Raw genomic sequence first — 24,986 nt, 5'->3', positions numbered from 1 at the left:
ATTATTATTTACCTTTACTATTATTTAGTAAATTACTATTTATATTTATATCAAATATAAGCGAATGCATTCATGAACACATTGGACAAAAATAATAGCTGGCACATATGTAAAATGACTATATACATATATATAATATATATGAATGTGATAGAGAAATGCTGCATTAACACACTCAGCTAATAACACAGAGAAGAAAAGCTGAGGTCTTGCATCATATTCTTCTTGTTTAGAGTGGTCCAGAGTGGTCTCAGCACTGACACCAGGTGCTGTAGTGTGTACCGCCCCCTGCTGGAAATTAACTGGACAACCTACAGTCAGCCGGTTCACTGAGACCGTTGAAAGTCCACAGCACGACACAGTATCAACTTTTTCCCTGCTTGGGCACAACTGATTCAGCTCACACAGCCTAATGACTGCTACACTCTGCAGAACTACATTTAAGAAACATTGATATAGCAACTTCACAACTGCTGAAACTGAGGTGGTGTGACATCATGGTTCCTTAATTTATTTTTATTAATGAATTCTTAACCATATTCTTTTAGTAGCTGGTTCATCTAGTGACTACCTCAAAATAGAAAGACATTTACACCCAGGCCTTTAAACATTATTTTTAATGTTTGATATCGGCAGAGTTTCACCAAACATATTACATTTACAAAATTATTCTTGAGAGCAAACAAAGTCTCTTCTCCTCACTGTTTACGGTTTTAATCAATCAATAGATCTCATGGAAATGTCATAATTTCCATATAAAAATACTTGCCAAGAAACAGAGGCAAAAAGAAAATTAATCGTATCCTTGATTAAAAACAATAATAACAAAAAAACAATAATAAACAAAACTATGCCACTGTCCAAATACCATCTGCATCCCTATTTTATCATTTATAACATTTAATGTTGTTGTAACATCATGTGGAACAGTGAAAGCATTAATATATAGGACGTTCAATGAAATTACAACATTCAAACATTACACATTTAAAGAAAAATAATAATAAACTAATTGGTGAACATTTTAAAATATGAAAGAATTGTACATTTCATTTATTATCACACTGAAACAATTGAAACATTCCCTGATTCAATCTCACAGTACCAATGGGAACATATTTCTATTCAAATATATACATCATTGTAAACAGTCTGAAATCAGACAGGAAAAGTTCAATTTCAGTTTAATAATTTACTGGAAATTCTGAAACGTAATTCCATCTAGTACTGAGTAATGAAAATTTAATTACGTTCCTGAAATAAAAAAGGAAAGGTTATTTTTGAAGAGGTGTAGGTAAATTAGGCAAATGAGCCATTATGCTAGTCTATAGCAGTGAAGAATAAAGAATAGTTGACCTAATTTGGAGAATGTATTCACCAGCCAATGTTTTCACACAATGAGTTTTACATATCATAAAACAAAAATGATAAGACATTATTCACAGTGAACCTATCAATTTGAGGGAACAAAAATACAAAAGAACTAGGTTCCAAGTGTGTCCAGTTAGATCTTCAGGCACCATTGCTACACCTTGTAAGGCAAAGATTTTCTCCAAGTTACTGGGGTGAAACTGCCCTCCTGGCACTTTCAGACCGCTTAAGTGAACACTCTCATCCCATCTGCTGCATAGCTGCACATGGTTCTCAGAGTTTCTCACTAAAAGTGAGAAAGAAGAAAAAGATTCACCAGATTTTTACTAGAATTCAGTACTAAAGCAATCATCTTCCATTCTACAATGGCATATTTACCATATGATATTTAAAAATCCATGAGTAAATGATCAAAAATAAAAATGCATACAACCATGATTTGAGTAGGAGAGGTACCTGAAGATTTTGTTGTGATGCAGTTGTAACACACTTACCTGTCTAAATGAGCCAAAAGCTCTTGGAGCTTGAGCAGCAGGGCCCGGTGCTCATGAGGACTGCTTTCTAAGGCATTGCTCAAACGGCTCAGATAAGAGTCCAGAGTTCCAACTGAGGGGGTCTCACCTGTACCTAAACACAGAGTCCAAGTTCACATGCCACTGAATACAAACTTGTACTTCAACATGTAGATAACAAACTGCCATAGGTTGAAGGTAGGATGTAAGCAGAAGTTGAAGTCACAAATAATTGAAAAGCAATACTGGTGAGAGATTATATAAAAGAACAGTATTTAGGCAGTTCTGTGAACCATAAGCAAAGTACTCACCATGGTATCGGAAATGCACAAATCACTGGAACATCTCTACAAAGGAAGAGTATGTGTGCTACTGACCTGGCAGGGGCACGGAGGCCAGACTGCTGACCAGTGTCTGTTTGATAGCCTGCAAGCGGCGATGCAAAGCTTGCGTGCGGAGCTCATCCTGGCCAAGCTCAGCTTCCAACCGCTCTTTGGCACTGAACATATCGGCTATATGCTTCTGCAGGACAGCGTTCTGCTCCTCAAACTCCATGTTAGCTTTCCGCAAACGCCGAAGCTCTGCCTCTCGTGCTGCAAGACAGAGGGCCATAAAACAAAAAGCTGTTTCTTTCCCAATTAAAGTGGTAACCTATTCTATATCATTAAAACTCACAAACCTTTGTTCTGGTCCAGGAACTCCTCAGTGAAAATCGGCACGTCAAATCTGTTGGACAAATCTGAACTCTGGGGGACAGAACGCTTTAAATGGGTCATGCTGAAATTCTAGGTCATGCATACACTGTAGACAAAAGAGGAAAATAAAATAATGAAAATATCTGTTAAGGTTTTATTTTAATTCAGTTTTTGCGACTTACCTTGAAAGTGGCCGATCCTGAACTATTGGCATTGATAATGACAGATGTTAACTCCTCTGCCAAAAAGCAAAAATAAACAAGTTTTTTTTTTTTCTTTTTTTTTAAAAAAAGCTTGAAATGAAAAGGGTTAGAATTAGTCTATAAAACTACAAAGGTTCCATAATGCACCAATACAGGTTTTACAAAGTACAAGAGACAAATATAACAATTCCAAGGGTCTTTCCACAGATGCTCTCTCAGGCAGGACAGTACAAGAAGGACAAAGAAATTTTTCTGACCTTTCTTAATTTTTTTGTCCTGAATTTTTGCATTTGTGAGCTGGTAGGCTTCACTTTTCTGATACTCTCTTAGTTCCCGTGCATATTGCATTTTTTCTCGTTCAGCCTCATCCAGGTAACGCTGTAAGCAAAGACATTCACTGCATTCTCAAGAAGGATGGAAATACAAAACACTGACTTCCAACTGAATAAAATGCCCACCTGGCACAGCTTTGTAAACAGATATACAACGTCAGAGACCACAACTTTAAAAGCAAAGGTACCTGTTTGTCATGGGGAGCGAGGCGGCTCCATTCTGCCCCAAGTCTCTTGGTGATTTCAGGGAAAGGAAGGTCAGGATGCAAGGCACGAATCTGTTCCCGTCGTTCATTCAGGAAGCGCACGTATCCAGTCACTGGTGCCTTAGGACCATTGGGTAACACCTTCTTCCTCTTTTTCCCCTTGGGCCAGCCACGCTTCTTTACGGGCTGTGCAGTAAGTGAAAGGTTTTTCTGTACAGATTACATTTGCGGAGCAGATTTGAAATACAAGCTAATTTCTTTATGTGCATGTATCTTTTTGTAAATAAAAAGCCATATTACAAGACAATGCAAATACTTAAATCTTACTTCTTCCTGCGTGGAGTCTGAATGATGAGTACTCTTAGATGCAGGGGCATCACTCAGTTCTTGTTTCACCCCTCCCATTGTAGACTTGTCAACTCAGGAATTTCTGAGAAAAATGTGACAAAATAAGCAGCTTCAATAAGTACAACCACCAAGTTTCTTAAGAATGAATTCAAGAGTGGTGGTAACAGAATTCGACAACCTGAAAGTAAGTTCCTTTGATTATTTCTTGCTAATTCCTTTTTACTTTAAAACACCAATTGTACAGGGTGTCCCAAAAAAATTACATCACTTTGTAGTCTAATAACATAGCCAATTTTCCCTCAAATATTCTCAAATTTTAACAAAATGTGTAAAAACTAACCAAGTTTAATTTTTAATGATTTTTTTTAAGATAGAGGAATGGCATTCACTAGAAATGAAAGGGCATTTTGTGTGTTAGAAATATGCTCGAACACAGTTAAACAAGTGTGTGCAGTGTGCATTTTCGACAAAATTCAATAAAAATGCACCAACTGGAAAGCAGATTTGGACATAGCACAAAAAAATCAAAGAGGAAGGCTGTCTTTGCAGGGCAAAGGGATCTGGACGACCACCAGCATCGGAAGATATTACATTTGTGAAGCTTTTTGAAATCGGTTATAAAATCTACATCCCTCTGAATTTCTTGTTCGAATTTTGATAAGTAAATCTTGTATTGTTCAACATGAAGGCTATTTAATTTCGTTTGCCCAGGACATGTAGTTACTCAGATATTCACATCTCAAGTGATGTCAATTTTTTGGAGACACCCTGTATTTCACTACCCAGCTAACTTAGTTAGCTCTCTCACACTGCTAGCTCGCTAACCAGCTGACCTGAGTTGTCTGTCCAGCTAACGAGCTAAGGTTAATCGAAACGTTCATAGCCCCAGTGTGGTTAGTTGTACATCTGAAAGTCACTACAGCCTAAGAGCTAATTTACTAAACAGAAACATAATTACTTCTGAGGTACTGTAGTGGAAGATGCTGAAAACGCAATGGGATTTTACCACTTGCACCCTCAGCTAGCATGAGCTAGCACAGCTCAGCCTACCTATTATTATTATCGTTAGCTGGGAAAGTGGCTAGCTTTGCTAGCTTAACATTTAGCTGTCTTGCAGACTCGTATCCGTTCACGAAAGGCATAGTGGTACTAAAATACGACGGTAAATCATTGCACTTTTCGAACACATGCGCTTATAATTAGCAGTGGTTCTCGGTTAACATTATATCCGTTATCTAATTTGCTAGCTGTAAACCGACTTTAGCCTACCTGAGTCGCTGCGTCCCCAAAAATCAACAAGAGTATTAAAACGTACGGCGCGTTCTCAACGCCGATTGGACGCCGTGGTGAGCCGGGATGAATTTGCGACATTTGATTGGTTGTTTAGCCTTGAGGGGGCGTTGCGACGACTTGTTACGATTCCTTTTTTCATTCAACGCCGTATCAGTTTTTCGCAAAGTGGATCAGCGGCAGATAGCCTACAGAGTTTTGAAAGGAATAATTATGGTACGTGCTTTTGTTTTTAAACTCACCAGTAAGCCTGTTATTGTCAGCTTAACAATGGAGCTACTCTGTGCAAATACTGTTGGGCGTTCATTGAGTTTTACCCTTTAAATAACCTTTCTGGAAGTGAGTAAACGTTAAGTGTGTTTTTGGACGCCTGAGTTGAACCTTATATGTTAATATGACTTTAAATCCCCCCAGTGTGAGTGTTTGAATGCAGTCTTTCTAATGTAGTAGCATACGTGGTGGTTGTTTGGAGCTGTGGTGTTCGTGCTGGTCATTTTCTTTTCATTCAAAAATGAATTTCAAAATGTGAGACTTCCACAAAGTCTCCCATGTAAACAAACCATGCTTACACGATCAATGGTCTTGGCTTGGCACCTCTAAAGTCTCGGAGCCTGACCGCGGCTTTCAGAGAGAGCATTTTAAAATCGCCTTGTGGTCTTAATGTAGGCTGTTAATAGTGACCCCTGATGTTTCATCGCAGGACCTTGCTTCAGTCAGTAGATTTAAAGACATCTCTTTATTGTGTACAGTAGTCTTTAATCTATGCCTCTTTACAAGATGACCATAAAGAGACCACAGAGAGATTTTTAAAGGGTATCCATTAAATATTCATGTATACAGATGCTACTGATGGTTTTCTTAATAAAATACAGAGGTCAAGGGTGCACCCAAGAAGGCAATACAGAACACTGTCCCTTTCGAGCTGGCTTATAAGGTAGTCATGTTGACACAATGAATGTGAATATCCGGGGAAACTGCACTAACATGCACTGCTCTGCTGCCTACATGAATTAATTGGGTAGGGCTCCAACTGCAAACAAAGCAAAGCAGGACAAGAAAGGTTCCTGAAAATGTACAAAGACACGAGGGCGTCCTAAAAAAATTCAGCTGTCATGGAAGATGTTGATGTCCCGGCCACCTAAAGCTCCATCTCTCCACCCTCTCTCGGGGAAAGACCAGTCACTTTTGGCCAGCATTTCTGGCTATGCGCTGTTGTGCATGTTTATTCCAGCAAAGCCTGCAGTGCTCTCCATCCAAGATGGCTGCGGGTGAGAGCAACAGCCGTTCCTCGTGTTTAAACCTGTCCACCCCGGGCCCGCTGGGAAACGCCCAGGCGAGCAACGGAGTCCACTCGGCCCCGGCGGGCAATGCGGGGTCTGGGGCCGCCGCCGGAGGGCTGAACAGGACCACAGGGAGCACTAACCCACAGCCAGGCCTGGACAGCGACGTCGCGGTGAGGGCCACGCCGAGCGCGCAGCACCAGGCTCGGCAGGCGGCCGGCCAGAGCGCCGCCGTGGCGGCAGCAGCAGCTAACGTAGAATCTCCGGGAGGCTCCGCGTCCAACATGACGACCTCTTCGTCGGCTTGCTCGGCGGATACGGCCGCCATCTCTTCATCGCTGCCCGGGAGCCCGGCCTCCGTGCTGGTGTACCGGGAGCCCGTTTACAACTGGCAGGCGACGAAAAGCACGGTGAAGGAAAGGTTCGCGTTTCTCTTTAACAACGAGGTGCTAAGCGACGTCCATTTTTTGGTTGGGAAGGGGATGGGTGTGCAGCGCATTCCTGCACACAGGTAAGGTAGAAAATGATGCAGTAACTTTTTGACATGATGGTCTTATCACTCATGGTCCTGTTTTTTTAAGCTAAAATTAGCCCCAATATATTAAAACCTAAAATATGGGTTAGGCAGAAGCTTAGAAGTGCCCAAACGGAGGATTAGCTGACCATATTTCACGGTGAAATGGTGACGTTAAAGTACAAAGCTAGCTGCGGTCTAGTAGTGAAACCGAGGAGCTCCGTAAGCTACTGTTGTTATCATTCGCCTTCACAACTTCCACGTCAGTTGACGCTTGTAAATGATGTTGAAGTGCAAACAAACGTTGGCTAAAGCCACCGTTTCTTGTCCCGACATGATTTGTGCCACTCGAAACTACATTTTTGCCTTTTATTAACACTGCTCCTCCTTTTTCCTCTCCACAGATTTGCTCTCGCCGTCGGGAGCGCTGTGTTCGACGCCATGTTCAACGGAGGCATGGCCACAACATCGACAGAAATTGAGCTGCCAGATGTGGAACCGGCTGCTTTTCTGGCTCTCCTCAAGTAAGAACCAAACAATAAAGGTTTTATGGTGCACTAGTGACCGCTGCTTGTTTATGATGGTGGCTTGTGTTGTCATAAATGCCCTTGAAGTGTCCTTGCAGTTACAGTTATATGGGATCAGTACATAATGTTTGGGGTGTGTGGTGTGGTTTGAGTTGTGAAGCTGTTGATGGAGCCCTAAAGATAATTCCACCGATTTTTCAAGTTTTTTTGCATAATTTCGTCGTTGCGGTGTAAACAAAGTCATTCAGAGAGGTGTGATGTAAAATGGTTAATTGTAGAGAAAGGCACAGATTTCTTTACAGTGGTGGTGATAGAGACCAGGGGTCGCGATGTCTGCAACACAAATATAGACATTTTATTTATTATTAAAAACCACTTGTGAACCTACACGTGTCTTCCAAGTTTTTATGTGTTATGTTTATCTTGGTAAAATTGTGGAAAGTCTGAAAAAATAACACCCTGCATGTATTCCTCCACCATTAATGGATTAAAATAAAACGGATTAAGATGTTTTAGTCCAAAACTTTATCACTAAACTCACTGTCCCAGGCATCAGGCAGCATTTTCTGTGTATTCATTTCATGTAACAACTTTCTGTAAGGGAGCATTTGAAGGCATTGAACTCTAAAGACATCTGGTTCCTGTCACCACCACTGTGAACAATTCTGAATCAGTAATTTTCTCTAGAACAGAGCATTCACACCAAACCACGCTGAACGACTGTTTACATCTTAACTATTCAATTATGTAAACATTTTGAAAAATTGGTGGAGGTCCCCTTTCATCCACTGTGTAGGATGGCTCTTATGCTGACTGATTCTCTCCCCATGCAGGTTTCTATACTCCGATGAGGTGCAGATTGGCCCTGAGACAGTAATGACTACATTATACACTGCAAAGAAGTACGCAGTGCCTGCGCTTGAGGCGCACTGTGTGGAGTTCCTGAAGAAAAACCTACGTGCTGACAACGCTTTTATGTTGCTTACCCAGGTAAGGGCTGATTTGATTGCGACCTTTGCTCCTGGTATGAGAAGCTGTCAGGCTGTGTAATTTAATTATTTGCTGTCTCTGCGGAAGGGTGTGTCCATGACCATAATAACTTAACATTACCAGAGAAGGCACCAAGCGTTATCTAGGTTTTGTACAGTTTACTGTAGATTTTTGCAGTATGTCCAAAAGCATTCAGACACCCCTTCTGTTGAGTGAATTCAGTTACTTTGAGGTGCACCCATTGCTGACACATGTGCTCAACTGCACATGCAAAGCTTATATAATCTCCGTGGAAAAAACATGGCCAATAGAATGAGAGGCTCTGGAACAACCAAACACAAGTCATTCCAAAGGTCAGGTGTCAGCCAGGGGGTGTAAAGCCCGCCAGCACTGGGCTATGGAGCAGTGGAACTGCGTTCTGTAGAGTGATGAAGCACAATCCAATAGATGGTCTACGGCAAATTATCCAACATTACTACCTGACCTCACTTGTGCAGTGATCCAACATATAGTCTAAAGCCTTCTCGGAAGGTTAGAGGCTGTTTCTGTCAGCATTGAACGGATGTTTAGACTTTCAAACTGATACTTGATGGAATATTTTATTTTACTACTGAAGAGCAGAGTGTTTAGTAGATGATGCGCTACTGTGTTAAGATGTCTGCTTTATTTAATGTTACTGCATTTATAACTCTCCAGAAATAAATGTTATTTTTCTGTAATGCTAATGAAGGTAGTTTTGGGACAAATTTCTACAATTTATAAGCATTTATGTGTCTGCATTGCTATGTATGCTATGCATGGATAAATATCGCCTCCTGCTTTGGCCCACAATTCCAATATCGGTACATCCTTTCATATTAATCCCCTTGATTTTGGATGAAATATTGAATGAACGGGGGAATTACAGAAGCAATTAAATGTCATTCATTATTGCAGGCACGGCTGTTTGATGAGCCGCAGCTTGCCAGTCTCTGCCTGGAGAATATAGACAAGAACACTGCGGATGCGCTTGCTGCTGAGGGATTCACAGACATTGACCTTGGTATTATCATCATCTCTAAGTTAAATCTCTCTTATGCAGAGTAACATTCTGTTAATTAACTGATATGACACCATGATAAAATACATTTAGGCATTTAACTCCATTTCACCATTTGTTAGATACGCTGATGGCTGTGTTGGAGAGGGACACACTTGGGGTGCGAGAGGTGCGTCTGTTTGGGGCTGCAGTGCGCTGGGCGGAGGCCGAGACACAGAGGCAGCAACTGCAGCCCACTCCGGAGAACAAAAGGCGGGTGCTGGGTAAAGCCCTCGGCCTCATTCGCTTCCCACTGATGACCATAGAGGAGTTTGCAGCAGGTAAGAACTCAAATTAGCACCAGTGAGATGATACATTTCATTGATAATGTATTGATGCATTGTGATGCATCAGTCTAAAGGTGAATGATTTCTGTTATAATAGATTATAATCGGTTATATTAATCAATATATTTACATTTTTGACAAAAAATGAAATTCTCTGACAAATTTAAATATAAAAATCCAAAACTTTTAAAAAAAAGTTCTGAACTGTACCAAAATAGTTTAATGAAAATCAATTGAATTTTAATGAAATTGGAGAGTTTGTGATGGTGATGCATTGAATCTTTTTATGAAGAATCATACTCAGAGTGGAAGATTGTGGTCAGAGTTTTACATGTTATAAAGCTCTCTACATTTACTCATGAATTTATAAAAATAGCATTTAATATGTCTATCATAATCATATCATTAATTGAATCTGAAAAAAAGTTTAGTTAGTACGAACATAGCAGAGGAAGGGATTAGTAGGTGTTGAGTGGATACCGGTCACTGTCAGTTTCATGTTTGTTGTTGGACAGACTTAACTGAATATATCATAATTCTTTTTTTCTGAGAGGCGCTGCTTCTGGTGATTAAGCTTCCTTGGTTTTTGTGAGCAGGTCCAGCTCAGTCGGGTATACTCACGGACCGGGAGGTGGTCAGCCTCTTCCTGCACTTCACTGTCAACCCCAAACCCCATGTGGAGTTCATCGACCGCCCACGCTGCTGTCTACGAGGGAAGGAGTGTAGCATCACACGCTTTGGCCAGGTGGAGAGCCGCTGGGGATACAGTGGGACCAGTGATCGCATCCGGTAATAATTACAGTACAACACAGAGAACTACTTTTTCTTTTCATGAACATTCACTATTCGTTTAATTTGATACAGTTTAACATGGAAGATGCACAAAATAATGGAAATAGTGATAATGGCCAAATGAATAAATTGGGACAGACTGGTTGAGTATTTAACTGTCAAATGTTCTCCTTAGGTTTTCTGTGAATCGCAGAATATTTGTGGTGGGATTTGGGCTCTATGGCTCCATACATGGTCCAACTGACTATCAGGTCAACATCCAGGTGAGAAATGTCTCTTCTAAATAATGACATCAGGGGTGGAAAAAGTATGGATACTGTGTCTTAAATAGGGAGCCAGTAATATACTGTGAAAAGTAAAAAACAGTGTCAACCTTTTAAACATACGTAAGTATATAATAGTAAAAAGTAAATGCTTTAAAAAAAATATAAGTTTTGTTGGTGTGGTGCAGAGGTGGGCAGTATTACAATATTTCATTGTTAGCATGGTAAGTTGTATTATCGTTGTACACAGTATGGTTTTGTGAGCATATTGTGGATATCAACAGTACTTACAGAACACTGACCAACTGCATGTTTCATTACAAAGAGATCATAATTAGTCCTGTTTAATTAGATTTTGTGCAATACAGAATGTGAAATAGTGAATTAAATATCTATTAATAAATGTTATACCTGGTTTTGATGGCAGTTTTTAAGTGTAATTGGGGAAATGACAACGCCTTTTTCTTTCTTAACATGTTCTATTTCTGAATGAAACTGTCTGTTTGGGTGGGAAATAATTGTAGACGGGACATGATTTTACTCTTCAGGGAGTGTGAAAAGCAGGCATTCTGAAGTCAGACTCTGACGGTCAGCAGGGGGGAAAAAAACTATTTTGTCAGAAAATGTATTTTCTGTAGTTTATGAAACGTGATTCATTATTTATTAAAGGTTGATTTTAATGTTTTAAAAATACTTTTTAAGCTGTAGACAAGGTGAAATGGCGGTTAGCAGACTACCTTTTAGCATGTGTTTTTCACTTTTCTTACACTTTGGCAGCAAAAGAGAAAGTCTTCATGGAAAAAAAGAAGTCAGGTTATTGTTAAATTAAATCTGTGTATAAGAGTAACTATCTAACATGTGGGGGGGGCCTTACAGCACAGCCGAAAACTTCGGAAAACCACGCAAATACTGACAGATCTCACTCATGTTAACATGACCGTGGATTGTCAACGTAAACAAACAAATAACGCTGGTCCAAGAACCAATGAGGAGAAAGAAAACATTCTTGGTTAGTATAGTTTCTCCCAGCTGCAGGAACATGGTTACGCAACCAAACATCAAAAGATGTTTAAAGGCGGGCAAAAGTCGCTACGCTTCAACCAAGAATTTTGTCATGTGAGTGATATGACGCAATGGATTGTGCTTAATATGACAAAGAACATGAACTAACAAGGTGAAAATCGATTTTACACCTACTTGAAATGTGGCATTACTATCGGATTGTGTCTTTGTCAAAATATAGTTGTCCATATTCTTAAAATGCCTTCAAGGATTGTGATATTTTTGCCATATGCCCTAGTTGTGTGATTGCTAGTGTGTGGTGCGGCTACTATTTGGCAGTGCTTGTCCTTGTACAAAGATAAATTAGCATGCATTTAGTTGGATGTTTTAATGAAAACAATAAACTCAAAAACACAGGAACTCGAGACAAAAAGAGGAAAATCTTTTGGCGTATTCTTAAGGTCTAAATAAAAGCGCTAAGGAGCTAATACTATCTTTTTCCTTGGAACTGTAATTGAGTCCATGCACCAATATTCAATTTCAATAATACTCAAAGTAAAAACAAAATTGCTGTTCAAGTCCTTTCTATCTGTGCAAAACACACAGAATGTGTTTGGGGTTTTTACAAAACGTATGTCCCCTATGCAGATCATCCACACGGACAGCAACACAGTGTTGGGACAGAATGACACAGGCTTCAGCTGTGATGGTACAGCTAATACCTTCCGAGTGATGTTCAAGGAGCCTGTGGAAATACTACCCAGTGTCAACTACATAGCCTGTGCAACACTTAAGGTAATCTGCTGGGTCTTTTCTTGGGTCGACTGATATGAAATTGTCATTGATACCAGTAAAAATCTGGTATCCAGTAATACTGACTGATAATTGTATAGTCAAACATTAATCAGACTCCAGTACTTTACTTAAATAGTGCTTTAGTGACTTAAATGATTGTCAACTCTGATTTGTCAATTATTGTCCTTAATCTTTGGAACTAAATTTTATCTGTAAACGATATCAGTTAGACCCTACTCTTTTCAACTGTCAACTTCATGACTACAACTTATAAAATAAATTGTCTTTGAACCTCTGCAGGGACCGGACTCCCACTATGGGACAAAGGGCATGCGCAAAGTCACTCATGAAGCCCCGGCCACAGGCACCAAGACCTGCTTCACCTTCTGTTACGCTGCAGGCAACAACAATGGCACTTCAGTAGAGGACGGACAAATTCCAGAGGTCATCTTCTACACATAATGATGGACCTCTGTTAGTTTAAATTGTGTGGCCTCCTTCGCTACATATTATTACCGATTCCCTGAACTTTTCTGGTCTAACTGCAGATCAGTGACCAAATAATGATCTCTTATCATGATGTTTTCATTTTTTTGTTGCCATATGGTAAGAGCATGAGAAATCTATCAAGTGTCCAGGTGTCCAGGGCACAACTTTGTTTTTTCTACTTGTGTAGCACCACATAGTGTAAGCCTGAAGTTACAACCAACTAGTGATCACTTGGGGAATAACAGAAATCTCTCAACAGCTGTTGATAGTTAATCTATAGATCAGGCCTAATTCATGCGAAGCTGGCACAGCTCGATTTTTATTCTGTTAATGGCAACATTGTTTAATTTGTCAGTTTAGTTTAGTGTTGCTGAATGGTTTGCAACTGGGTCCAACTTTTGACTGATAGGTAAAATGCTCATTGCTTTGGAGTTGCACTGATGCACTTTTGACCCAGACGCAACTGCAAATTGTACAATGTTTGGGGGGAAAATACACTACAATTGTGTGGAACACAGACTGTTACATGTTTTCTGACACATAAAATTTGATTTGTCATGTGTAAAAGTAGGTAATGTTTACAATGAATGCTGTTTAACCATAGTTGCCCTCTTCATAACGGAGCCAAATTCCTAGTAGTGCACTTCAATTCTAAACACCATTGTTGAAGAGAAGCTCTATTCTTGAGTGAAGAAGTACTGAACACCTTTCTATAATTCTAGTTTACTGTTTCTATCTGGAGAAAAATAGATGATAAAATTTGGAGGATGATCACAGAACAACTTATTGAATGTAAAACTATTTGCCAATCTGTATATTGCTTATAAAATTTCAGTTTCACCAATGCTTATTGTAAAAGTGCTGTAAATATATCCATGTTCTGTATGTTCAATTAAAGTCTGTGCACTTAGTTTTTTTTTTTGAGCACCACTTGATATTTTCCAAGTGAGACGTGTTGAATCATTGCATGAAAGGAAGCATTTCATCACATGAACCATCTTATGGATTGTAGCAATAACTAGAGGGGCCGATGTGGCTGCAAATTGTAGCCACTTATAAGACTAAAAGACAGACCTACAGTATAAAGTTACATATCACTGCTGTCAGAAGTAAACCTCATATCTCCATTTTTGTCATTTTTCAGTTTTGGATCATTTGAAAATGCCTGTTGCCCTTTACTTTGTGTATACTTCATTTAGAACAGACCAAAACAAATGACCCAAAATGACTTCGAAAGAAGTCTGGTTCCATTGCCTTGCAATACAGCAAAATGAAAAGAAACCTTAACTTTAAAAGTAATCATTTGAGAATTTTACACAGTGATATAAACTGCATTCTAAATCAGACACAACATTTACTACTACACAACTAGTTAAGTCCACTAAAAACAATCAATTTTCCTTTTCCCTAAAATCTGTTGTGTCCACCTGACAGAACTCAATCAAGCCACTGTATTTCTCCTTGGATTTTAACTAGCATGTCAGGAAGGACATCAGTTAGATAAGGAGTTGGAGCAGGTGTTCTAAAGAAGACCAAGAACTCTACAGTTCTACTTACAGTAACAAGGGGTGGGAGCAATACCCCACAAAAACCAATATCAAGCCAACAGCAAACCATCCAATGCATGTAACACATGGATAGTAGTTACTGCACTGCAATGGCATTAAATTAGTGAAATATTGCAGGCAACCCAAGTGCAACAGACATAAGCACCACAGGTTTTATTTTACAAAACATGCTACAAAGCAATTAATGTCCACTCAACACAATTTTTATTTCCTTTATTAATGTTTAAATTTATTATTGATCGATCTTGTCTTTACTTTTGGCAAGCGTTAGTGCTCGTGATGTTCTGTACAGTCCAGTCCCTCGATTGGGAGGGGAGGGTAGTGGGGGAGGAGAGGAATGGGACAGGAGCTTTACAATTTGTCCAAGTAGTTATCCAGAGCTGGAATTCCTTCCTTGAGACCCTTGCGCTTGCGTGTGTCTGCCACTATCTGAGCAGGCTTGGTGTTAGGCTCCATGGGGTCTCCGGGCAGGACCTGCCAGTGGTCGAACACACACTGTGGGAAGGCCTGACCAGAGGTGTTGGAACGGAGGTCAGCAGTGAAACCTGGGCAGAAGAGAGAACATTTTAGCTCAGCATTCAGCACAACTTGATACTGCTAACAAACTGGGGGTGGGGTTTGGCCCACTTACCAAAAGACTCATTGACAGGCAGGTAGGCCTTGACCACAAACATGGGTGTTCCTGCAACCTGGGACTCCTCAAATACCAGACCTCTCTTTCTGTTCAGTACACCATAGATGCCACCAACAACAGCCTCAGGGCACTGTGGACAGAAAAAAGCACCATCAACCCCTGGCCTACAGCTTAAAGCAAGCAATGGACATTTTCTGAATGATAACTTTTGGAACTACTTGCCTGGATCTCCACCAGGTAGACGGGCTCAAGGAGCCTTGGCTCAGCCGTGAGCTGGCAGGCGTAAAGCACTCTGCGGGCTGTAGGAATGATCTGGCCACCACCACGGTGGATGGCATCAGCGTGAAGAGTCACATCATGAACGTCAAAGCGACAGCCACGCATGTTCTCCTCACAGAGCACACCCTAGAGGTCAAAACATTTGTCTTAGATAAACAGCTATACAAAAAAAATAAATAAATAAAATAAGGAAAGTCCTGGAAGCATTAAAAAGCCCACCTCCTTGGTGGCCCACTGGAAGCCAGCCACAACGCTGTCCTTGATCTCATTAAGGTACTGGACTCCCTTGGTCACATCCACCAGGAGGTTGGGGCCGGTTCCGTCAGGACCAAAGCACCAGATCTTACGGGCCTCAGTCACCTCCCACTCATACTTCTCAGCCAGATAACGGGCACGGGCTTTCAACTCCTGCCTGGATGTGACCTCACCCTTATCGATGTCCTCGGGCAGACCTTCGGCCAGGGGACGAGCCTTCATGAAAAGACGGTTATGCTTGTTGGGGGACTTAGACAGGCACATTTGTTTGGACTCCTCGGACACGGTCTCTCTGTAAGACACAACTGGGTCGGATTTCTGTGAGGGGGTGGGGAAAAAAAAAAAGAAAAAAGGCAAATTACATCAGTCATTAATTTCAGGTTGCACATCATGCCCACTGGTAATAAATACCTAATTTGGTAGTACCTTCAATGGAATGCAGGCATGGTCCTCCTCAAGATCCTTCAAGCAGATCTCAAGATGCAGCTCACCAGCACCAGCAATGATGTGCTCTCCAGACTCCTCAATAATACACTGCACCATGGGATCAGACTTGGCTAGACGTTTCAGGCCCTCCACCAGTTTGGGCAGGTCAGCAGGGTTCTTAGCCTCCACGGCCACTCTCACCACAGGGCTAACGCTGAATTTCATCACACGCATGTTGTGAGCATGCTCAAAGGTGGTGATGGTCCCTGTCTTCACCAAAAACTGGTCCACACCTACCAGACCCACGATGTTACCACAGGGCACGTCCTCAATGGGCTCAACATAGCGGCCCATCATCAAAATGGTCCTAAATTGGGGGGGAAAAAGGTTAAAGACTTCCTATGAAATTGCTCTCCCTTTGCGTGAAACTTTCAGCTTGAATAGCCTTTGTCAAGTGCCACGTCACTTTAAGGATTAGCCAGATCTATTAAAATTAACTACCGGTTTGACAAGTCCATGAACTAACCTCTGGATGGGTTTCAGATAAAGATCTTCCTTCTTTCCAGGGGTGTAGTTTGGTCCCATAATGCGTACCTTCTGGCCAGTGGACACACAGCCAGAGAAGACACGCCCAAAGGCATAGAAACGACCCTTGTCGGAAGTTGGCACCATTTTTGAGATGTACATCATAAGTGGAGCTTTAGGGTCACAGTTCTTGATACCTAGGATTCAGTAACGGTTGACAAAATCTGTTACTTTGGCAAAATTATCCACATAACTAAATAAAATAAAATCTTTATACAAAAGGCCTGTCAAAATAATAATGGAAATGGAAAAATGCAAACACTTGCATTTTTCTTACTCTAAAAATGTCCAACTTTAAACACCAACACCAGCCCAACATACCCATGGCAGCCTCATCATCTCCAGGTCCTTCATACAGCAGCTCACAACGGTACTTCTGAGCAGTGACAGGGGAGGGAAGGTGGATGGTAATCATCTGAAGCAGGGCCTCTCCAGCTGGCAGCCAGCGACGCATCACAGCCTTCAGCAGGGGCTTGCCCTCCTTATCCTTGTCCTCCTGGTCCAACTTGATGTCCAACTTCTCAATCAGCTTGGCAGTTTCCTCCTTCTTGAAGTTCATGATGGCATCAAAAACCTGTGACAAAAGAACACCATGAACAACCTTGTAACTAACAAATGTACCCTTTATAAAAGCCAGCACTTATCCTTTTCTTTGCCACGCTGAATCAGACTGAAATCTTTCATCACTAACAATCAGGTCAAAGTGAAGAATTCAAGTCATCACTTGATGGCCTACATAAATACCTAATTACACAAACCCGGTACATAATCTTCACTCACTTTGAAGATGGGGTCCAGAATGAGTTGAGCAAAGGTTCTGGGGAGCTTCTTGCCATCAGGTCCAATAGCAGACTTGCTGAACTTGCCAGTGGCAGGGTCAAAGTACCTGCAGACAAAAATTCAAAAAGTCAATTACTGAACTGCACTGTAAAAAAGCAAACCACCCTGTGGAATCCCTGAAGAGCATCAAAGCCCATTTTCAGGTCTAAAACAGCCACAAAGTCAGAGAACTCACCTGTCACCCCACAGTTTCTTCATCATGTCCTCCACTTTCTTACAGCGCTCTGCAGGTCCCAGTTGGGCATCACCCTTAGCAGCAAATTTCATCACATACATCTCAGCAAACTGTTTGAGGGTGAAGGCCCAGCCGTGCAGTCCAGACCCAAACCCGACAGTGCCAACAACTGGATCAATCTAAGGCAGAAGGTTTAGAAATCAGATTCAGAACACTGAAAGCTTACCAAAATGGCATAATTTGCATTCTTCCTTGGACCAAAATTAGACTTAAATTTCAATAAACTCATTAATGACTGAAGCCTCAGTTGTCAAGCTTCAAGTAACTAATCACAAGTGTGATCACAAAAGATGTACTACAAAATATTCTTACCATAATGTTGCCCATTGGTCCATTCTCATCTTCGCCGTAGGTGGAAATGATTACGTTGACGTTCTCCACAATGCGCTGGAAGGTCTGATACAGCTCCTCAGGTTCCAGCTGCAGCTCCAGCAGGGCACGGTCCATCTTGTTCATCATCAGCACAGGCTTGATCCTCTCACCAATGGCCTGTCTCAGCACAGTCTCAGTCTGCACACACACACCTGGAATGAGAGGAAACAGGCAAGATTAAAAAAGAGCTACGCCCCCTAAATACAACACTGTCCAGCTGAATGAGCAGCTGTGCCCAGCAGCAACTTCCTAACACGGAAGGAAAAGACAACAGTTTCACAATTGTGCTTTCAACATGCATAAGGTCTTGTACTTACCAGACACGCAGTCGACCACCACCAGGGCTCCATCAGTGACACGCAGGGCAGCAGTCACCTCTGAGGAGAAATCGACGTGCCCAGGGGAGTCGATCAGATTGATCAGAAAGCCAGAACCATCCTTGCACTGCTTGATGAAGGCCAAGTCGTTGTCAGTTAGCTCGTAGAACAAGGAGATGGCACTGTAAAAAAAAAAAAAAAAAAAGATGAGATTAATAATCCTTCAACTTGATGTAGCAACAACAAACCGGGCACCAAGTTCAACAGCACAACAGGCAATCTATGATAAAAAAAAAAGCTTGTGCTGAGTGGGAGCTTGTTTAGATTGGCAGAAACACTCACGTGGACTTGATGGTGATGCAACGCTCCTGCTCATCCTTTCTTGTGTCGGTGAAACGCGTTTCTCCGGCACGGGCTGAAGCAATGATACCAGCCTTGGACACCAGCGAGTCAGTCAAAGTGGATTTACCGTGGTCCACGTGTGCAATCACAGACATGTTACGGATGTTGGACTTTTTGTCCATGATGGCCCGGATCTGGTCTACGGTGAAGTTCACCTGAGGGAAGAGAAAGATGACACGTCAGAACTGGAATAAAAAAAGTAAAACAAAGCTAGGACTTAGCTGCAGATTTCCCCAGCTGACACAACTGCAGCTATGAAAAAGACAAACAATTAACCTATTCGATCCCAGTACACTCGTCTTGCCAGGCATTGTAAAAAAGACAAAACGTGAGTGGGGCCCGCAATATTTTGCTGACATCACCGTAACCGCGCCCCGATGACTTCGATTCGATTGAACACAGACGTCAAATGGCGATGAAGGCAGGACCTCCACTCTGAGTAGCGGAGTAAAAACAGGTAGAGATTCTTCACTCAAAACCTGCCGCAAAGTAGCGAAGACAAATGCCATATCAAACTGCGTAATAATGACTACGCAGTTTCAGGAATTAAGATTTTCGATGCCTCGTAACAGCTAAAAGCAACGCAGCCAAACAGCAGCTTCTGACCTGCGCCACATCAAGCCGGCAACAGGCCACGTGTACCAAAGATAGCGGTGGACTTCAGGGCCGGCTAGAATTTTAACAAAATATGGGTCATTCTTACTCATTTCTAACCTCCAAGCTGTTCTTATAGTATTTGCCAATGTCTGCTTCTACACAACCAGACTAATCCGGCACGATACAACCGTTTAAAAACCATTTTTCCCCTCAATTTCTTCGAGCGATGTTAGCAACATAGCTAGTTAGCGAAGTAGAGGCCAACGCCTGAATACGAGCTAAAGACCGGTAAACTACGCCACACATTTAACATCACACAAAACGGACCAACAAGCAACGGTAACCTAATTTAACAAAACTTAACGTCTAACACAAACACGAGACGTTGAACTACGGCTTCTGTGCGGCTCGGAAAGGGCCGTAATACAGAAACACAATAGGGCTGCCATTTTGGGCTGATGATGTTGGCTCCCAGTCTCAACAACAGAAAAATAGCACCTTTAACTTCAGTTGGACGCCTAAATTAACACACAGTGCTACGATGTGAAGACTTACTAAAGCATAGGAGTTAGAAAGTGGGCAACAAACTCACCATTTTGACGGATGTTTTTGGATTCGCTGTATGGAGAAACAGACACAGAAGTTACACTGCCCACCTCACCGGGGCATAGGCAGGGAAGAGACCGCTGACGTCAACGCGTAGGAATATATAGCGAGTGCGCGTTCGACGTAGCCTTGCGTGACGACGTCAGGCTCGTTCCACTATGCACACTAACTAGGGATCAAACTAGGGCGTTTGGCTAGTGTATAGGATATTGGCCGACAATTAGACGGAGAGGAGCCGATAAGCACGCTCCACTAAAAGTGTCGCTACAGCTTTGAAATAATGACGGTAGTAGAAATTAAAATAAAATAAATAAATAAATAATAATAATAATAATAATAATAATAATAATAATCAATAATAATAATAATCAATAAAATAATAATCAATAAATAAAAACCACCAACTCGAGCACCTTTTAACATTCTGCTGAAACCCTTGGAGGACTAGTTAGCTTCTAGCATCAAATGTTAGACTTCGGCTTTTATTATTATTGTTTCTTTACTACCCCCTATTGCTCTTTTTAGGGTCATTTAAATCTGATATAAAATCCTATAACTCTAAAGTGTGAGGTGTGAGCAACAGCACAGAAGTCCAGGTGCTGTCAACAATAAAAAAAAACAGAATTAAATTAAATTCAGATGCATAAAAACCTTATATTACATAAGATGAAGCTAGCATATATGAGTAATACATGCCCTTCATATATGCATATGTTATAACATATATTGGTAACTATGTGTTAAACATATGTTAATATATTTTGATATATATCTGAAATATATGTTCCATATTTGAAAATGTCTAGTTTCAAATAAGTTGGCATTTATGTCACATGCATGTCCGTGTGTAACTGATCTAAGCAGGATATAAGGTAAATCCATATATGATAACGTTTGTCATGTACTTGAAACCAGTATATTACCGTATATCAGAGTTCTACATGGGTAAAAATTAGATTTCATTGATTACAAACATCCAAGCGTAAGCAGAAAGGTATAGAAGTAAAAACGAACAAAACGATCACAATTTAAATGTGAATAGCTGGTCCGCCTCTGTAAAATGGGCCGTTTGGTTGCGTTCCAATAAGCGAATTTGTGTTCTAACTGGAGCACTTAGACAGGGCCTAGAATTCGAGAACGCTAACTAGACCGCTTAGTCAGCGTGGAGAATCTTGCTCACTGGCTAACTGTCTCGCGAGAACATAAGAACGCATATTGGAACGCGGCCAAAGTTCCACTTTGTTTCGGCAAAGAAAGAAAGTCCTGAAAAATCCAAGCAGCGATATTTTGACTGGTGGGTGACGCGCTAAACCCGCAACAGTTCTAAGTCTGCAACCTGCCAATGGCTAACATGGATTACTCGGGCGCCATTCATTACAGCCGTACCGAAGTACGGAAACATGACGTGTGGTTCTGGTTTGGGTGAGCTAATAGATGTGAAAATCAGTGCTGTCACTGCTCTTGTGCAATAATGTGCTGTAGAATTATTGTAGAAAACCTTGATACTTGACTAGATACTCTCAGCAGGTGGCGCTATTTCTCTGGTAACACACGGGCACCTCCAATAGCAGCTGCTGCCTGTGCAAGTCAGGATTGAAAGTGCTGTGTAGAAACTACATAAACCAGGTTTTGCATACCAGCTTGCGTTAATCCTGAATTTAATGACTGACTACAGATCTCATTATAACGTACTATTGGTATTATTACCAGATTTCTGGACAGACCCTGGAATCTATGTTAAACTGTTCTTTTTTACATTTAATTTGCTATGGATCAGGTTTTTTTATGGCAAGTAACTATTCATACAAAAACAGAATAACAGTAAGATACATAAAAGCTTAACATTAACAAACAAAAAAACAAAACAAAACAAAACAAAACAAAACAAGGAAAGCTTTAACACAGCAATAGATTTACAAAATGTCCTGTTTTGCTTCAGGCACAAATTCACTAATGTAGATGTGTAATTGTGTCAATCTGTGCAGACAAAGGTCATATTCTCATCTTATGTAAATAAAATTTAGCTATTATTATGATCTAGTTTATCATAAAATGCTCATCAGGGTTAAATAAAGGGCCATCGAAAGGTAATAAAACACAATGATTTTAATAGGTTTTTCTTTTCAAGTCTAAAAAAAGATCAACCCACAAAGAGTAAAAACCACACAATAGAAAAATCAGCCTTCAATGGATTCTGTAGCCCCTCAGGTTTTTACTCACATGTGGGGACTATAAGAAAACATGAAACACGGTTTAATGATTTGTGTTGCTCAGTATTTCAGTTCTTTGCTTTTTAAATTCAGAGGGAATTTTACAGATTTTTCCAAATTTCTGCACAGTCAAGTCTTTGAGTTGTAACCAAAGTCAGTCAGAGTGGTTTGAAGTGAAATGGTTCATTGTAGATAAACTTACCGACTCAGTTTTGTTTACAGTGGTGGTGATAGGAACCGGGGGTCACCATGTCTTCAGTGCAAATAGCACTATTTTATTTATTATCCAAAACCACCAGTGAACTTACATGTGCTTGAGATTTTACATGTAACATTGTAACATGATTTTGGGGATGATTTGCCTTTCAATGCCCTGCATGTACCTCTCTGCCATGAATAGATGTAAAAAAACATTTCAGATCAAAAACCTCACCTCAAATCTAACATAAAACAATGTCTCTGGCATCAGACTGTGTATTCATAACCATTTCATGTAATAACTTTCTGGGTGGGAGCTTTTAGAGGCATTAAACTCTTCACATGTCTGCTTCCTATCACCACCACTGTGAACAATTCAGACTCTGCAAGTTTCTCTAGAACAGAGTATTTCACATCAAACCACTCTGAATGACTTTGTTTACCTCTTAACCATTTAATCATTCCAAAATTCTGAAAAATCAGTGGGACTCTCCTTTAAGTTCACAATGTAGGTCATAGAGCCGTAGCAATATCATGCTTCAGACATGCTGGAAGTGAATGCTAAATGAATTCTGGGGCAGTTTATTCTCTCTAAGTAATTTTAAAACATTCTGCAAAGCTACAAACTTGTGCTACTGCAGAGCACTTGCCATTAAACCTGAACAGATATCCCAGTGGACAGATCAAAGTCAGAGAAGGTAAAAGAGAATGAGAAATCAATCATCATTGTGAAGCAGAATGGCTCTGTGCTACGCAGAGAGGGACAAAGACGAGACTGAACAGTTAATGGAGAGCAATTTTAACAGCAATTTCAACAGTTTAACAAACGTGTCAACTGATGACAATAGTACGACACACTATATAGAGTGCTGTGCGGGATGGACGGTGAGACCATTTTTGTTCTTTTGACTCTCTACTCCAGCGCATTTTATGTCAAAAGAATGCACTTTGGTTAGCACTATGAGTCCTAGCTATAGGCTGGATATTTTTGGATACTATACGTCCAAAAGTTTCCAGATACCCCTTTTAGTTAGAGAATTCAGCTGCTTTAAGTGACCTATAGTGTGAGTTTTATTTTAAAAAAATCAAACATATAGTCAGGCAATCTCTATACACAAAAATCGCCAGTAGAATGGGTTGTTCTGACAAGCTCAGTGACTTTAAATGCGGCACTGTCATAGGCTACCACCTTTGCCACAACTCAATTTGTGAAATTTCTGCCCTGCTTGATCTGCCCTGGCCAACTGTAAGTGTTACTATTGTGAAACGAAAGCTTCTAGGAGCAAAACATCTCAGCTATGAAGGTCACTGGGTTCCAAAATACATCACTATGTCACTATGCGCAATGCCAAGCGCCGACTGAAGTGGTTTAAAGCATAGCGCCATTTTACGTCAGAACCCTACCTATCAGAATGCATAGTGCCAACAGTAAAGTTTGTTGGAGAAGGGATAATGGCCTGTGGCTATTTTTCAGGGATCAGGCTAGGTGAAGTTCTACTTAAGGCTAATGTTAATGCTACAGCATACAAAGATATTTTTGACAACTGTATGCTTTCAACTTTGTGGCAACAGTTTTAGGAAGGCCCTTTTCTGGTCCAGCATGACTGTGCCCCTGTACACAAAGTGAGCTACATAAAGACTTGGTTTGATGAGTTTGGTTTATAGGAACTCCAGTGGCCTGCACTGAGCCTTGACCTCAACCCCACTGAACACCTTTGGGATGAATTGGAACGTCATTTGTGAGCTGTCTGACATCAGTGCCTGACCTCACAAATGCTGTTTTGATTGAACAGGCACAAATTCCCACAGACACACTCGAAAACTTTGTAGAAAGCCTTCCCAGGAGAGTGGAGGCTATTGTAGCCTAAAAGGGCTTCCAACTTCACATTAATTCCCATGTTTTTAGAATGGGATGTCTTGCACTCTCAAGCAAGTGTGAAGGTCATACAGTGTATCTTCCACAGACATAACTTTTGTGCAATAAAAAAAGAAATAACATTTCATGCAATAACAAAAGGTATATTTTGTTACTATGCAATAGTTGGGAAGACGTGCTGTTCACTTCATTATAAAGAATAACTCGACGGATTATCGCCTTTGTTACGTTTAAGCTGCTTTTATTTCCCCTGCATTGTAACTGGATTTGCATCTGTGATTGACTCTTCGCTTTGTGTGTTCAGTTCATTCTATTGCATGTGTCTTAGGTCACTGTCCTGTTGTGAGATCCGTCTTTAACTCAGTTTCAACTTCCTAGCCTCACATTCTGTTCATGTTTTATTAGGTCTGTTGTGCTATCCGGTGATAGCAAGTTGCCTAGACACCGAAGCTGAAAAACACACCATAAAGCTCCAACTGCCTGGGTTCTATTGTTCACTGTAAAAAAGAGGAAAGTGCCAGAGGTTTGTTTTGAAGTGTCTGTGAGATGTTGTCATTCATCTGGCCTGTTATTTTGCTTTCACCTCATTTGAACCCCTTTCACAGTAGCCTT

At 40.9% G+C, this 24,986-nt stretch overlaps 3 protein-coding genes and 1 non-coding gene across 7 annotated transcripts; 1 reads left to right on the top strand and 3 right to left on the bottom strand.

The window, feature by feature from the left end:
- Positions 1-598: 598 nt before the first annotated feature.
- On the bottom strand, positions 599-4,985 carry hmg20b (high mobility group 20B). 3 transcript variants are annotated; one of them, XM_036587181.1, is made up of 9 exons: positions 4,937-4,985; positions 3,647-3,749; positions 3,302-3,529; positions 3,039-3,159; positions 2,761-2,816; positions 2,563-2,629; positions 2,261-2,476; positions 1,866-1,998; positions 599-1,657 (listed from the first exon to the last, which is right to left on the bottom strand). In XM_036587181.1, the coding sequence occupies exons 2-9, from the start codon at positions 3,722-3,724 to the stop codon at positions 1,645-1,647; spliced, it is 912 nt and encodes a 303-aa protein (XP_036443074.1). In that variant the 5' UTR covers positions 3,725-3,749; positions 4,937-4,985; the 3' UTR covers positions 599-1,644. The 3 variants fall into 3 exon arrangements, with proteins under 3 accessions (XP_036443074.1, XP_036443076.1, XP_036443075.1); XM_036587183.1 differs by having other exon boundaries at positions 3,302-3,505; XM_036587182.1 differs by lacking the exon at positions 4,937-4,985 and adding an exon at positions 4,718-4,907.
- Positions 4,986-5,842: 857 nt separating this feature from the next.
- On the top strand, positions 5,843-13,884 carry btbd2a (BTB (POZ) domain containing 2a). Of its 2 annotated transcripts, none has more exons than XM_036585910.1 (9): positions 5,843-6,658; positions 7,156-7,275; positions 8,112-8,268; positions 9,205-9,310; positions 9,430-9,627; positions 10,230-10,422; positions 10,601-10,688; positions 12,339-12,485; positions 12,786-13,884. In XM_036585910.1, exons 1-9 carry the CDS (start codon positions 6,162-6,164, stop codon positions 12,945-12,947), a joined length of 1,668 nt encoding a protein of 555 aa, XP_036441803.1. In that variant the 5' UTR covers positions 5,843-6,161; the 3' UTR covers positions 12,948-13,884. The 2 variants fall into 2 exon arrangements, with proteins under 2 accessions (XP_036441803.1, XP_036441802.1); XM_036585909.1 differs by having other exon boundaries at positions 5,844-6,748.
- Positions 13,885-14,680: 796 nt separating this feature from the next.
- Positions 14,681-20,195, bottom strand: LOC118818632 (elongation factor 2-like). Its single transcript, XM_036585908.1, has 13 exons — positions 20,077-20,195; positions 18,828-19,042; positions 18,486-18,667; positions 18,109-18,320; positions 17,737-17,915; positions 17,502-17,607; positions 17,043-17,295; positions 16,663-16,858; positions 16,137-16,503; positions 15,675-16,028; positions 15,399-15,581; positions 15,174-15,306; positions 14,681-15,087 (listed from the first exon to the last, which is right to left on the bottom strand). Exons 1-13 carry the CDS (start codon positions 20,077-20,079, stop codon positions 14,894-14,896), a joined length of 2,577 nt encoding a protein of 858 aa, XP_036441801.1. The 5' UTR covers positions 20,080-20,195; the 3' UTR covers positions 14,681-14,893.
- On the bottom strand, positions 17,385-17,449 carry LOC118819588. The gene has a single exon (XR_005008191.1). It is a non-coding gene; the product is annotated as a small nucleolar RNA SNORD37 (small nucleolar RNA).
- Positions 20,196-24,986: the final 4,791 nt, after the last annotated feature.

Source organism: Colossoma macropomum, unplaced genomic scaffold, assembly GCF_904425465.1.
Source record: "Colossoma macropomum unplaced genomic scaffold, Colossoma_macropomum, whole genome shotgun sequence".
In the NCBI taxonomy this organism is placed as follows: Eukaryota; Metazoa; Chordata; class Actinopteri; order Characiformes; family Serrasalmidae; genus Colossoma; species Colossoma macropomum.
Note: the sequence above shows the minus strand (reverse complement) of the source record. Positions and strands in the feature narration are given on the sequence as shown.

Coding starts and splice junctions, on each gene's coding strand:
- hmg20b (XM_036587181.1), bottom strand. CDS start 3,724: ATGGGAGGGGTGAAACAAGAACTGAGTGATGCCCCTGCATCTAAGAGT. Junction 3,160..3,301: donor TCGCTCCCCATGACAAACAG/GTACCTTTGCTT, acceptor CTTTGCTTACAG/CGTTACCTGGATGAGGCTGA. Junction 2,477..2,562: donor GTTCCTGGACCAGAACAAAG/GTTTGTGAGTTT, acceptor TCTGTCTTGCAG/CACGAGAGGCAGAGCTTCGG.
- btbd2a (XM_036585909.1), top strand. CDS start 6,162: ATGCGCTGTTGTGCATGTTTATTCCAGCAAAGCCTGCAGTGCTCTCCA. Junction 10,423..10,600: donor GGGACCAGTGATCGCATCCG/GTAATAATTACA, acceptor TGTTCTCCTTAG/GTTTTCTGTGAATCGCAGAA. Junction 10,689..12,338: donor ACTATCAGGTCAACATCCAG/GTGAGAAATGTC, acceptor TCCCCTATGCAG/ATCATCCACACGGACAGCAA.
- LOC118818632 (XM_036585908.1), bottom strand. Junction 17,608..17,736: donor AAGAAACTGTGGGGTGACAG/GTGAGTTCTCTG, acceptor TTTTGTCTGCAG/GTACTTTGACCCTGCCACTG. Junction 15,307..15,398: donor TCTACCTGGTGGAGATCCAG/GCAAGTAGTTCC, acceptor TTCTGTCCACAG/TGCCCTGAGGCTGTTGTTGG.